This window comes from Oncorhynchus nerka, linkage group LG1 (genome assembly GCF_034236695.1).
Source record: "Oncorhynchus nerka isolate Pitt River linkage group LG1, Oner_Uvic_2.0, whole genome shotgun sequence".
In the NCBI taxonomy this organism is placed as follows: domain Eukaryota; kingdom Metazoa; phylum Chordata; class Actinopteri; order Salmoniformes; family Salmonidae; genus Oncorhynchus; species Oncorhynchus nerka.
The window spans coordinates 18,429,593-18,443,597 of NC_088396.1; the positions used below are offsets into that span (position 1 = coordinate 18,429,593).

Below are 14,005 nucleotides of genomic sequence, written 5' to 3' on the forward strand. Positions count from 1 at the left end.
TGACATATAGGGATACATAGAATTGCATGTTAGAGATGCAATACGTGTTGTTTTGTTGAACAAGACAACAGCTAATAACCCCCCCCCCCCCGTAGTTACATTGAAATATGGGATCACAAAAGGTCTTCCTCCTCATTCCCTTCCGACTCCCACTCTCCTCCTTCTCCCTCTCCCCATCGTCCATGTCTATCCTACCTATCCCTTTATTTCTCCTCGCCCTTCAACCCTCCCCCGTTTCACCTCTTCAGAATCATTTTTCACCCCTCCCTCTCTCCCCCAAAGACCTCTCCTTGCCTCTTCCTTGTCCTTGTTTCTTCTCCTCTCTGTGTTATATCCAAAGGAATGTATGATCTGGCAATACTTTCTTACTTTCCCCTGAGGGGATACATAAAGTGTTATTTTATTGAATCATGTATTATTGTGTATTGCAGCCATCAGCCTGCTGAGAGAGAGAGAGCCCGGGGCCTTTGTCATTCGGGACAGCCACTCCTTCCGAGGGGCCTATGGCCTGGCCATGAAAGTGGCCTCTCCTCCTCCCACTGTACAGCAGACCAAGAAAGGTACTTCCAAGTTTCCCACTTGTTATGAACACATCAGTGTGATATGTGGTTGTCTCACCTAGCTGTTTTAAGATGAATGCACTAACTTTAAATAGCTCTGGATAAGAGCGTCTGCTAAATTACTCAAACGTAAAATGTACTGGATCACCAACTGGGCTCCAGCTTTCATATACTGTACCTGTATTTGCTGATGGAAAATTATATTAGCCCTCTACACCTCTGTGATGTTGTGTCATCTTGTGGCCCTACATATAAGGAGACACACACACACAAGCACACATACAGTCCACAGTGAAATCATACAAAGAACAATCACATTTTGTATGACGTTCACATACTCTCACGTATTAAATCAATCAATCAACAAACTCTGAAGTGGATCATGTGTTTCTGAGGGGCCCGATGAAAACATATCGTTACTCCAGCAGAGTCTGGCTGTGCAGTCGATCAGCACTGCTAAACATATACCCTGGGTCTTAGTACTGTCATTAAGGTATGAGGTGCCTGTGATGTTTCCAATAACACCTAGAAGAGCAGGGATGACTGGGAGTGGATTGGAATGTCTCCTCTACACACGTGGACGCCTGCACACGTCTTCCTGTGCGCACACACACACAAACATAATGGTTCTTAATAGTACCGGATAGGGGTTCTTTGGCTTGTAACCATAGCAGAACCATTTTTAGTGCTGTATAGAACACTTTTTTTGAAGGTTCTGTAAAGAACCATGCTCATAAGGTTCTAAATGGAACCATTATGGTGCTATAAATAACCCTTTCGTAAGGTTCTATAAAGAACTATTTAAAAAAGATTATATATAGCACCAAAAAAGGGTTCCGCCATAGTTACAGATATATAGAACCTTTATGGAGAATGGTTCTTTAAAGAACATCTCTCAATCTGAAAAGTTTGTTTTAGATACTTTTGAAGAACCATACAGGGTTTTATATTCTGGTGGGCCATATTATAATGTTAAAAATCCGTAGGTGTTATTGTGTTAATTGACACGTTGAATCAAGTGAGCTACTGTACCTCTGGCACAGCTGGTGGTCCGGGAGGAGAGAATTTTAGCACCACTGACTGATTTAGTGAACCGTTCTCAATTGATACAACTGTTCTCAGTCTTTCACAAGACACCATCACTGGCCATAACACTTTCACTCACGGTTGCACAAAAAAGGTCTGACCGTAAACCACGCCCCATAATATTCTAGTGAGCCACCTCCCCTACGTTTTAATTATCATTAAAAGAGCAAATAACCCTTTTGTGAACTGTAAAGGACCATTGATGAGCTAAAGTCATTATGGTTACACCTAGAACCATCACCTTTCCCAAAGAACCCTTGAGTAAACCTCCTTTTTTGTGTGTGCACACAAAGGGAAGAGAATGTTCTAGGTCAACACTGTGCACGCACGGACACACACGCACACGAAGGGAGGAGAATGTTGTAAGCACAGTTTATTTTTCTGCCAAGAGGCCAATCTTAACTAGCCACTTAGCTCATCCTAGAACATTCCATTAAAAATCATATTTTAGTCTCTGTTTTGGCCTGTTGTCAGGTGGGGTAAAGAAAGAAGTCATTGCCTATATAAAAACTATAATATATAATACCTCCCCATATAAGGTGATGTCTACATACCATAAATGGGCTCACCGGTGTGTTGTTCTTTTGTGTTCCCTATATTGTTTTGCCCTTCGGGGGCCCCTGTAGCTGGTGACAACACTAATGAGCTGGTGAGGCACTTCCTGATTGAGACAAGTCCTAAGGGAGTGAAGCTGAAGGGGTGTCCCAACGAACCTTACTTTGGTGAGTCACCTTTAACCCCTACACACACACACATATGCATGCGCATAGCTGCAGTAAGTAGTTTGGGGGTGCGGGTGCTGTGATTTATTTTGTTGATGGGGGGTGCTGACATTTTTGGAGGGCCAGCACTACAGACAGCTATATGGGTCTGCTAATACAGGTATAGTAAAGGCCCAGTGCACTACTTTTGTGAACAAAATTATTTTTTCCCCAAAAATGTTTTATTTTTTATTCCTATCTTTCAAGGGGTGCTACAGCACCCTCAGAACCCCTATTACCCGCGGCTATGTGCACACGCACACAGAGGGAAGAGAGGAGAACATTGGAGGAGGAGATCCAAGGTTCTTCTTCTGCACGGATATTCTCCCCCAATACTCTCCTCGCTTCACTCTGATGTTTTGAGAGGGAAGTGGGGAGAGGACAGAAGGATTCAAGAACGTTGATATAATCTTTTTTCAGACCAATCAGAACCGGTCCTTCTGACAACAACATGGCTTGTTTCTCAGATTGTGTAACGGGGGAGGAGTGCGCTCCAGACATGAGGTTCATGTGGTTGGGGTGACTAACTCTTACTCTTGGCTGTGTTGGTCTAATGACTCTGATCCCCTCTGTGCTCCCCGTGTCCCAGCCTTTGAAAGAGTATCCGTTCTCCCAGCCCATCATGTGTAATCCTAATTATAGTATGGGATCAGTTAAAGTAATTTAGTATGGTTCAAATGTATCCCCCTCTAATTTAATCCGCAGACCACATTCCGTGTGTGTGTGTGTGTGTGTGTGTGTACAGTGGTGGAAAACGTACTCAAATGTCATACTTGAGTAAAAGTAAAGATACCGTAATAGAAAATGACTTAAGTAAATGGGAAAGTCACCGAGTAAAATACTACTTGAGTAAAAGTCTAAAAGTATTTGGCTTTAAGTATACTTACGTATGTATCAAAAGTAAATGGAATTGCTCAAATGTACTTAAGTATCAAAAGTGAAAGTATAAATCATTTCAAATTCCTTATATTAAGCAAACCAGAACGCACAATGTTCTTGTTTTTTATTGACGGATAGCCAAGGGCACACTACAACACTCAGACATAATTTACAAACGAAGCATTTGTGTTTAGTGAGTCCACCAGGTCAGAGGCAGTAGGGAAGACCAGGGATGTTCTCTTGATAAGTGTGTGAATTGGACCATTTTCCTGTCAAAATGTACTTTTGGGTGTCAGGGAAAATGTATGGAGTAAAAAGTACAGTATTGTCTTTAGGAATGTAGTGAAGTAAAAGTTGCAAAAAAAATAAAAATAGTAAAGGACAGATACCCCCCAAAAATACTTAAATAGTACTTTCAAGTATTTTACACCACTGCATGTGTATAAATGAGGGGCTGGAAGGAGTTATCAGCATAAGGGACAAGGCTTCCCCCCCCCCATCCTTCGGGTGCAAAAGGATGATAGCAAGATCAAAAAAAGCATGCTAACATAGGGCTGGGTGGCGTACGTAAGCTGCAAAGCATGCGGCTACAGGAGCCTTGTGTAAGATCATCTTGAGAAGGTGTGGGGGAGACTAGCTAGCTCCAGACCAGGGTTCAAATACTATTTGAAATCTTTAAAATACGTTTTCATTTGCCTGCCTGCAGTGCCAGTTATTTCAAATAGTATTTGAACCCAGAGCTGGCAGCTAGCGACCTTCCCTCCCACATCTGAGCTGTTGATAAATGAAGGCAATTTTCACAGTGTCAAATCTAGATATGAAATACTGTATGCATGTGTGTGTTAGACTCCTCTTACTGAGAACCACAGGAAGATGGCTACTGGCCCAAGCACACATTTAGGGATGACTTAACAAGTCATCCAGCATCAGTCTAAAAATGGGCCTCTTGAAGTAACCTTATCCTCTAGACTACTTATTGAATTTGTCGTAGCGTTTGCCGTCATTAAATGTGAAGACTGTATATTATCAATGAAATTCTCCATGTGTAATTGTTCCGTATTTCAACGAATCACAGAATAGTAATTAACTAGGAAGTCGGGGCACCACAGGAAACTGTTGTTTATAGAGTTACAATTTCCCGAATATAATTCTTCAGATATTTTCATATCTTATCGATTACAATCACTTATTAATGTATTATTACCTCATCAGTCATATTCTGAATGTCACAAATCATTGGATATCTGCACGAACCCTAGCAACCCTAGAATTGGTTACTGATATAATACACTGAAAGTCCCTAGTGGGATAAGCCGATATGACGGCTTGGTAGACAAAGAGAGGATTCACTGTAATACAGTTGATAACTACACTATGCTAACTATGCTAATGCTTTTAACATGAACAGCTGCTCAAAAGGGCCACGTCGTGACAGATAATTTTCTAAAGGGAGGGATGTGGGGTTAAATTAGACACTGTTGCTGATTTTTGATTGTAACACAAGTGTTACAATATACACCCTGATGTTATACTAAGGAAATAGTGTTTCCATAGCTAGGGCTGAGAGTGAGGACTTGTGAAGAGCAGAATCAACAACCTCTGCTTAATTAAAACAGTTGTGGGAAGGTGTTAAACGTCGGAAGGCATAAACCCATGTTCACAATTAGCGATTGTTACCTGTATGTAAATGCCACCTAAAATGCCCCAACAGCCTTTCGTTGGCACCAAGTCAGAGCAGGTCCACTGTCCCAGGAGCATGGCCCAGTGAGTCCCAGGAGCATGGCCCAGTGAGTCCCAGGAGCTGGGCCGTGGAGTTAATAACACAAAAGTCTGAGGCATTTTGGTAAAACAGTGGGGTAAATCCATAGTGGAAATGCACCATGGGTGTGTGAGTGTGGGTATGGGGCGAGTGAACGTGTTGCTATGAGGAGTGTGTGGGTATGGGGTGAGTGAACGTGTTGCTATGAGGAGTGTGTGAGTGTGGGAATGGGGTATGTGTGAAAGTGTGGGTCCAGGGTGTGTGATCTACATGTCTGGATCAGGATATGTAATCTTTATAGAATCTTTGTCCTGTTGGCACGGCTAATACTAATATCTCTTTGTGTTGGTGTCTCTCTAGGATGTCTGTCCGCTCTGGTGTACCAGCACGCCATGACTCCACAGGCCCTGCCCTGTAAACTGGTCATACCTACCAGAGGTGAGGCCAGGAGAGTGTGTGTGTGCGTGCGTGTATTCTTGAATGAATATGTACATGGATACATACAACAGTGTGGTGTGAGGAATTTCTGCAGAATCTGCTTCTCCTGCGTTTCAGATATCCACGAGGATGTGCCGGATATTGCCACACCAACCAACCCAGCAGCTGAACTCCTCAAACAAGGAGCCGGTAAGAAGCAATATCTCAGTCAGCAGTTTTGCTGAGCATTACGTAACAGAAAGATAATCTAAATTACTTTATTTGTTGTGACATAATCTGAACCATTCCACTGTTCTCCCCCCACTGGTGACATCACCTCTGTGTCACTATAGGGCAGAGGGCCCCTGCTGACTCCCATGGTAAACCCTGTGTCCTTTCGTTTGAATTTGTCTTCCTGATATGTGACTGTTGGTCCCTGACTGCTGCATTCTAGCCCAGATCCCTGATGTCTACCTCAGAAGTCTGTGCATGAGTGTGCGTGAGTGTGTGTGGGCGCGCCCGTGTGTTTGTCTCTTTCTCCATCTAATAGACAACAACAATGCACCTGTCCAGCTTTTCTGTCCGATGTCTTTTTTTCCCCCAGCCTTGTCCCAGAATGCATGTGCCGTCCTTAGAGCAATGGAAATGTGTTGCATGGAAATACAGATGTCTTTTTTATTTTTTTTATATCTGCTGAGGTGCAGAACTATAAACCCACTAATACCAATGTGATATATGTCTTGTCTCCATGTATGAAATGATTCGCTTAACTGCATTGAAAACTGTCAAGAATGTACTATTGCTTTTTTGCATTAAACTGCTGTGCTACATAGTATACACTGATGAATGGAGTTTTGTAATAGATTCTATCATGTTTCTCTGATCATAAGCATACATGATAAATCCTATACATGAAACAATTGTAAACTATTGATCATGTCACTTCACAACAGAAAACAATACAACAAAACCCATATCTGTTGTATCATTGAAGAACCAGACAGCCCATGGCATCACTTCTCGCCTCTTTCCAGTGTGAAATGCACTGTCTCTGATTGGCTACACCTCTCTCTTCTTTTCCCAGCATGCAATGTGCTGTACATCAACTCGGTGGACATGGAGTCTCTGACGGGACCTCAGGCCGTCGCCAAGGCCATCTCGGAGACGGTGGCTGCCGTGTCCCCGCCCACCGCCACCATCGTGCACTTCAAGGTGTCGGCCCAAGGCATCACCCTGACCGACAACCAGAGGAAGTGAGTAGGATGCACAGGCATTTGTGTATGAAATAGAGAATAACCACAAGAGTGTATATTGAATTTGTAATTCTGCCCAACAATAAAACATATTTGAAACTGACTTCCAGATAGAGCTCACTCTGACCGAGGGTTACAATTTATGCCTCTGTTCAATCCAACTTGCGTTGTAGTAGCTAGTTACGCAGTAGCTTATGAATTGCTATATTGCAATGTGCTGAAACATAGTTTTTCCCTACAGGCTTTTCTTCCGGCGCCACTACCCCATCAACACTGTCACATTTTGTGATATCGACCCTCAGGAGAGAAAGTGAGTCTACTTAAGTGACAATGCAATCGAAGCCGTTGTTTGGAGGATATATTGGCATGGGTGTTGTTAGGCCCTAGATGAAGTTATGGGCCGGCAAACCATGCCAATATATCCTCAAAACACTGGCTTTGATGGAATTATCACTTTTATGCAACGGGTTACCAGCATATTCAAGTAATGATTCAAATGATGTTTTTAAAGAAAATATGTCAATGAAATTATACATACTATTTCATCCATCCACAGATCGTCCCGACACAAATCTATAGTTGCTACCCAAGCCGGATGGTCAAATGACCCAGTCGTTCAGTCTATTTGTTCTGTATCTATGGACGAGATCCAGTCGTTCGTATTAAATGTTCGATTGCCATACTGTCTGGCAACGTTCTTATACCTTGCTTGCTAGCTAGCCAACTACGGCTAACTTACAGACACGTCAAACAGTGCAGCCAGAATAACAACAAAGTAGCATCATTTGCATTTGTTTAAGCAGTTTTCTAGTGACATTTATTTGGATACATCCATAACAATGAGCTAATGAGTGCGGCCCGTCAAGGAAAATGTGTTCTCTCGTCAGGACACTGTTGTTCACAATAACTTCAAATTGAAGCTGCAAACTAGCTCCACTTCGTTTCGTTTGACCTTTTTCAATTGACATTACTTTGTATATACATCCATAAAAATGATGCCAGCTGATTCATGATTTTGACTGGCTGGGAAATGCTGCCTGCCTGTCTGTCTCGTCCCAACTCCCGAACCCTACCTTCATTACTACGAGACAGCTGTAGATGGAATTTGAATATTGAAACAATGTTGCAGATGTCAGAGATACAGACAGCAAGGTTTATACAAATCTCCCGCTGCTGAAAACTAAAAGAAATGTGAGATAATGTCTAGATGCTTTTTATAGTGGATATCAAGTTTCTAAATTGCCTGGCTGGGCTGATGAGACAGTGGATTGGGACGTCAGATGGAACGGAGTAAATAGGCTATTTAATGTCATAGATTTAGCCGGTGGTAACTTGTGGAATAGACACCGGCTGGAATGCGGTTTTAACCAATCATCATTAGACCCACCCGTTGTATAAACTGAGCTACAGCACACTAATGCTGTCCACACACATACAAACACACACACACACACCCATGTACGTGGGCATGTACGCGGGGAGTAATCGAAAAGCAGCAATCTCTGTTTTTTTTTAAATGAATGGGGCCTTTGACCTCATAATATTATATGTCATGAATACATCATACAAAATGTTACCTGATAGAATACTGTTTATTTCTCTCTCTACAGGTGGAACAAACCTGAAGGGGGCACAGCCAAGTAAGTATACATGCACCTGAGTACCATACACCTAAACCTAGTATATTTATTTATGTAGTTGCATATACTGTTTATAGCCCAACCACTTTGACTGAGAGTTTACAGAGCAACGTTTGCCACTGAAGAAAGTTAAGCAAACTAGCTAACCGGTGGAGGTGCTTGATACTTTGTTAGTTGTCCGAGGATGGTTTTCACTGGTTAGAACTAGGGATAGGTAGATCAGTTGTTTAGCTTGACCTCCATGGTCTTTGGGAGAAACATTTCACTCAGACCGACTTACCATCAGTTCTTGACCTGCGCCAAATGAAAGGTGATATTTTGGAGCTCAGCCATGATATGAGGGGAAACAAGAAAGGTTGTAGGTACCCCACCAATGATTCAGAGAGGAGGAATAGATGACTGGGCAGGTTATGCCAACAAAACCAAGCGTTGGCAGTCACACCTTTAGAGTTTAACATGTCATGGTTTGAGGTTTTAAACTCCGGTATCATAGTTCCTATGAATTTACTGTTATGAGACTTAGGGCACAATTGGATTAAACTCCTTTGTCTTTAAAGGCAGTATATCAAGTAGACAAAGACTATGACAATATCATAATCATTAATATAAGACATTTGTCGTTTACAGCCAGGGCAAGCAAAATACACTACCGTTCAAAAGTTTTAGAACACCTACTCATTCCAGGGTTTTTCTTTATTTTTACTGTTTTCTACATTGTAGAATAATAGTGAAGACATTAAAAGTATGAAATAATATCTATGAAATCATGTAGTAACCAAAACAAGTTTTTTTTTTATCAAAATATGTTATATTTGAGATTCTTCAAATAACCACCCTTTGCCTTAATGACAGCTTTGCACACTATTGGCATTCTCTCAACCAGCTTCATGAGGTAGTCACATGGAATGCATTTCAATTAACAGGTGTTCCTTCTTAAAAGTTAATTTGTGGAATTTCTTTCCTTCTTAAGCCAATCAGTTGTGTTGTGACAAGGTTATACAGAAAATAGCCCAATTTGGAAAAATACCAAGTCCATATTATGGCAAGAACAGCTCCAATAAGCATAATTACTTTAAGACATGAGAGTCAGTCAATTCGGACATTTTCAAGAACTTCGAAAGTTTCTTCAAGTGCAGTTGCAAAAACCATCAAGCGCTACGATGATACTGGCTCGCGTGAGGACCGCCACTGGAATGGAAGACCCAGAGTTACCTCTGCTGCAGAGGATAAGTTCATGAGAGTTCCAGCCTCAGAAATTGCAGCCCATATAAATCCTTCAGAGTTCAAGTAACAGACACATCTCAAGATCAACTGTTCAGAGGAGACTGCCTGAATCATGGTCGCATTGCTGCAAAGAAGAATATATTTTGAACACTTTTTTGCTTACTACATGAGTCTATATGTGTTATTTCATAGTTTTGATGTCTTTACCATTATTCTATTCTATGTAGACAAAAGTAAAAATGAAATAAAAACCCTTGAATGAGTAGGTGTTCTAAAGCTTTTGACCAGTAGTGTAGCTCCAGACAAAAGCTGTCTGAGTGGCTGGTAAAGCAGCAACACTGGCTGTGGGTCCAAAATGTTGATTTCAGATGCATGCTCATGTGAAATGCACGTAGTATGTAAAGTACCTTCTTATTCAGTTTAAGACAGTTCTCAAAATCTTCTCTGAATTGATGAAGGTGGGTTGAATATACCCTGAGAATATGGCTACATCACTGGCTCCTAGATTAAAAAGTTAGTTTCAGGCCCTGGTTACATCAATGCAGTAAATAAGTAAAAATGATAACAGTGGCATGGTGTGTCTTTACCCCCTAGAGATTGACCACATAACTATAGAGATGGAAAAAACAAAAATGGAGCGTAACAACATCTCTAAATGTATACAGAAAAGCATTAATGATAATGGAAGTGGGTGGACCATGCTTGAGTGATGAGTTAACTTGCCTAAGGCCTGAAGTAATAGGCTTTAGCTCAGTGGGCTAACACAGTTTTGTGATGTGAAGACAACCAGGGTTCAAACCCATTTGGTGCACACACACACACTTTCCATAAATGATTCATATAATGTCCTACAGATTCATTTCACCAATCCAGTCCTCTCAGAACGAGCCAAACAGAAGATACTGATTGGAGGAGACCCATTGACAGTTTCCCTTCTCTTTTTAGGTTCTTTGGGTTCGTGGCTCGGAAGCAAGGAAGCACAACTGACAACGTCAGTCACCTCTTTGCTGAGATGGACCCCGATCAGCCCGCCAGCGCTATCGTGAACTTTGTTTCCAAGGTGATGATCGGCTCGCAGAAACAATGAGCTGAACTTTTGACGACCCCTGTTTTTTTTTGTTCTTTTTTTGTTCTTTTTAACCACGGAGGAAATGTATGTTCTATTTTGGATTTTGTTTGTATTATTTTGTTCTGATCTTATGTGTCACCTCTTTCCTTCTGATCTTGTCTTTTACTTGTGAGTGCACGTGGTGTTTACACACGTGTGTGTTCTTCTTGGAAGGACTCCTGTGTGGCGCTAACTAGGGGGGATAGAGGAAGTGCAGTTTGTGGTTGTGGCTATGTGGGATGTTGGCTTTGGGGGGCCATTGTGATCTCTCTAGCAGGGTAACACAAGAACAGGAAGGATACATTTATGTCAATGATGATGTCAGTGAGCATGGTTCGTTAAAAAAAGAGAAGAAGAAGTAAGGTTGTTTGACGTAGAAGTGTTAAGCTATCAGGCGTTTGGACTGGTCAACCAAAGATTTTTTTTTAAGTAGCCAGGGGTGAGTATTCCACTGTCGGAAGGTCTGTTGGAAATTATATTTTGTAAAAAAAAAAAAGTATTAATCAAAAAAAAATCTTTTACATTTTCTTTCTATATACAAGTACTGATACTGTATGTATGTTATTCTTAAAGAGTTTGCATCTTTGCCTTCTTCGCAAAGCGTATTCCAGGACATTTTTGCATGCTGGTGAGTTGAGTTAATGTAAATATCACGGAGTGCTTTCTGGGTAAGGCGTGGATGACTTGGGGCCTGAAATGTAGTTTTTTTTGTTTTGTTTTGTTTTTTGCTTTCTGTAATAAAAAATGGAAAGAGAAAGAAAGAAGCATACCTGCTCTCTTCTACATACAGACCAAATTTGTAATGGGCAAACACACGCTTCTCCAACTTCCATTGTTCTTTTCCCCTCTTCTGTTTAACGGATGGAGGATGGATAGAAGCTTGTCCAGTTCAGTCCAACTATTCACCTACACAGTGGTATTTTGACCCCATAATATCTTTGGTAGCTGAAATCTGCTGTTACCCTACTTCTAGACCAACCTGCAATGTGCACCCCTCTATGGAGAAATATTGGTTAGGCTGAATGGTTACCCTTTGTGTGTTTAACATGGATTAACATTGAAAAACTGCCACTCCTCTCTGTGCATGTATGAGCATCATGGAAGAACAGAGTTCACTGCTGACTTTTGAGTGGGTTTGGGCAATGAGAGCTTATGTCCAGGTTGTCACTGCTACAGCATCAAGCTCTCTCTCTCTCTTCTCCTTTGGAAGTTTGCAGATATTCTACCCTTGCAACCATCTTAGTCTAGATCGAGAAAGGCCACTATCCCTACACATCATCCTGTCAAACTTGTAAACACCCACATCATACCCACAAGTAAGCTATATACATATAAATATACATATATAGATATATATAAAACTTCAACAAAATATTTATTTTTTTGCTCTGTCGCTCTATGTTAACTCATATTACTTGTATACATATATTGTATAGTCTACATCAAGATTACTGAAAGAGTCAAAAAAAAGTGCATCAAAATATATATGGTGTAAAGTGTATACATTTTAAAGCTTGTCCTTGTTGTTTTGAGTATGTTTTTCCACTGCATTACTTTGCCTTTGTAGGAAACGTCCTTTGTTAGTTGGGAGAAAGAGCGGCTAGGAAAGTCCTTTGTTGCAAAAGTCATAGATTCATCCTAAATGGAGACGACATTTTACGCTCATGTCCAAATGAAACAGCCTAAAAAATTGAATGGTCAGAGTTAAACACTTAAATATTTTCATGTGAAATATCAACACCCATATTTGTAGTTGGCAAAACAGTGAGATGATTGAAATGACTACTTCATGTAAACAGACTTGCTGTGTATGTTCTCAGAAGGTGTAGAGGCTAAATATTACTTCCTTGATTACATCCTCAATCTAACATCACAGGTTTATTAGTAAAATCTCCACCAGAAGTATTTTCCTGAGCAATTCCACATTTTGTTATATAGGGCCTACTGCCCTCATGTGGTAAAACACATTTTGTTATATAGGGCCTACTGCCCTCATATGGTAAAACACATTTTGTTATATAGGGCCTACTGCCCTCATGTGGTAAAACACATTTTGACTACCCATTGTGTTTTTACTGTAGAGTTTCAACTGTGATTTCAGCAATGGCCTTTAGTAGACACGCAATACTCAAATGGCCAGTGCTGAGTTCAAATGATCATTTACTGAATGAGGAAGACTTTTATGCCCAAATATTAGGGCAATATTTTGCCGTTTTTATTTTGTGAATGTCCTTCAATTCAATTATGTTTGGAGCAGGGTAGCCGTAACTCAATGGTCAAAGGAGCAGGGTAGCCGTAACTCAATGGTCAAAGGAGCAGGGTAGCCGTAACTCAATGGTCAAAGGAGCAGGGTAGCCGTAACGCAATGGTCAAATATACTCCAGTAAAAAAATACAAATACATCGCACTTATAAATGGGATTCTGTCATGTCAAAATACACAGAAATAGTTTGCATGTTCAGTCCACTTCTTTTAACTCAATGTTTTGTATCAACTAGGTATTTTCTGTTCAAGCTCAACTGTCTTCTCCCGTGGCTTTTTGCTTGTTCAACTATTCACTCCTCTTCAATGAGAATCCCTCCGTTTGAACTGAATCCTATTTATTGTGTTGATAGTCACAACTGTAACAATATATGTGGCAAAAAAACATGGTAGATTCTGCATTTGTGTATGATCAACCTGTGATAAATGGTTGTGGAGTAAATCACCCTCTACCACGAAATGAATGTTTGTCAACAAAAAACAATTGTGTAAGACGTCTCCTTTGTATGTGTGCCCACTTTGAGGAAATCGCCTAGACTTAAAATGTGTGAATGTGCTACTATGCCTGTACAGAACCTTTATGTATTTTGATTTGCTTTACGGTATGGCTTTTATTGTTTCTGAGAAGAAAAAAACACATTAAAAAGTAATACAAATCACTCCATGTTTAAAGCATACTTGGGAATGTTATGTGCTTGTCTAATGTCTATTCACATTTAGGATGTCTGTTCATATGAAAGAGTAATACTAACTTCTGACCTTTGTTCACACACTACTGGACCACTATTACTGTTCACATAGGTTAAACATAGCTATTTTGTGGGTCCTATGTACATTTTTATTTAACTAAGCCAGTTAAGAACAAATTGTTATTTACAATGACAGCCTACCCCAGCCAGTCCCTTACGACACTGGGCCAATTGTGTGCTGCCTTACAGTACAGGGCTCCCAATCATAGCTTGGAATCGAACCAGGGTCTGTAGTGACACCTCTAGCAATGACATGCAGTGGCTTAGACCACTGTGCCACTCAGGAGCCCATCTGATCTATGTCCTA

The 14,005-nt window shown here is 40.8% G+C and overlaps 1 protein-coding gene across 8 annotated transcripts in view; it reads left to right on the top strand.

Moving 5' to 3' along the window:
* tns1b (tensin 1b) overlaps positions 1 to 13,608 on the top strand; it is a 298,140-nt gene extending 284,532 nt beyond the window's left edge. For 7 of the 8 annotated variants that reach the window (XM_065011831.1, XM_065011762.1, XM_029634666.2 and 4 more), the window contains 9 exons: positions 432 to 560; positions 2,273 to 2,368; positions 5,406 to 5,483; positions 5,601 to 5,672; positions 5,816 to 5,842; positions 6,547 to 6,715; positions 6,957 to 7,025; positions 8,326 to 8,355; positions 10,525 to 13,608. In XM_065011831.1, coding sequence (XP_064867903.1) covers positions 432 to 560; positions 2,273 to 2,368; positions 5,406 to 5,483; positions 5,601 to 5,672; positions 5,816 to 5,842; positions 6,547 to 6,715; positions 6,957 to 7,025; positions 8,326 to 8,355; positions 10,525 to 10,666 — 812 coding nt within the window. In that variant the 3' untranslated portion in view covers positions 10,667 to 13,608. The remainder of the gene's footprint in view (positions 1 to 431; positions 561 to 2,272; positions 2,369 to 5,405; positions 5,484 to 5,600; positions 5,673 to 5,815; positions 5,843 to 6,546; positions 6,716 to 6,956; positions 7,026 to 8,325; positions 8,356 to 10,524) is intronic. The other variant, XM_065011799.1, reaches the window with a different exon arrangement.
* Positions 13,609 to 14,005: the final 397 nt, after the last annotated feature.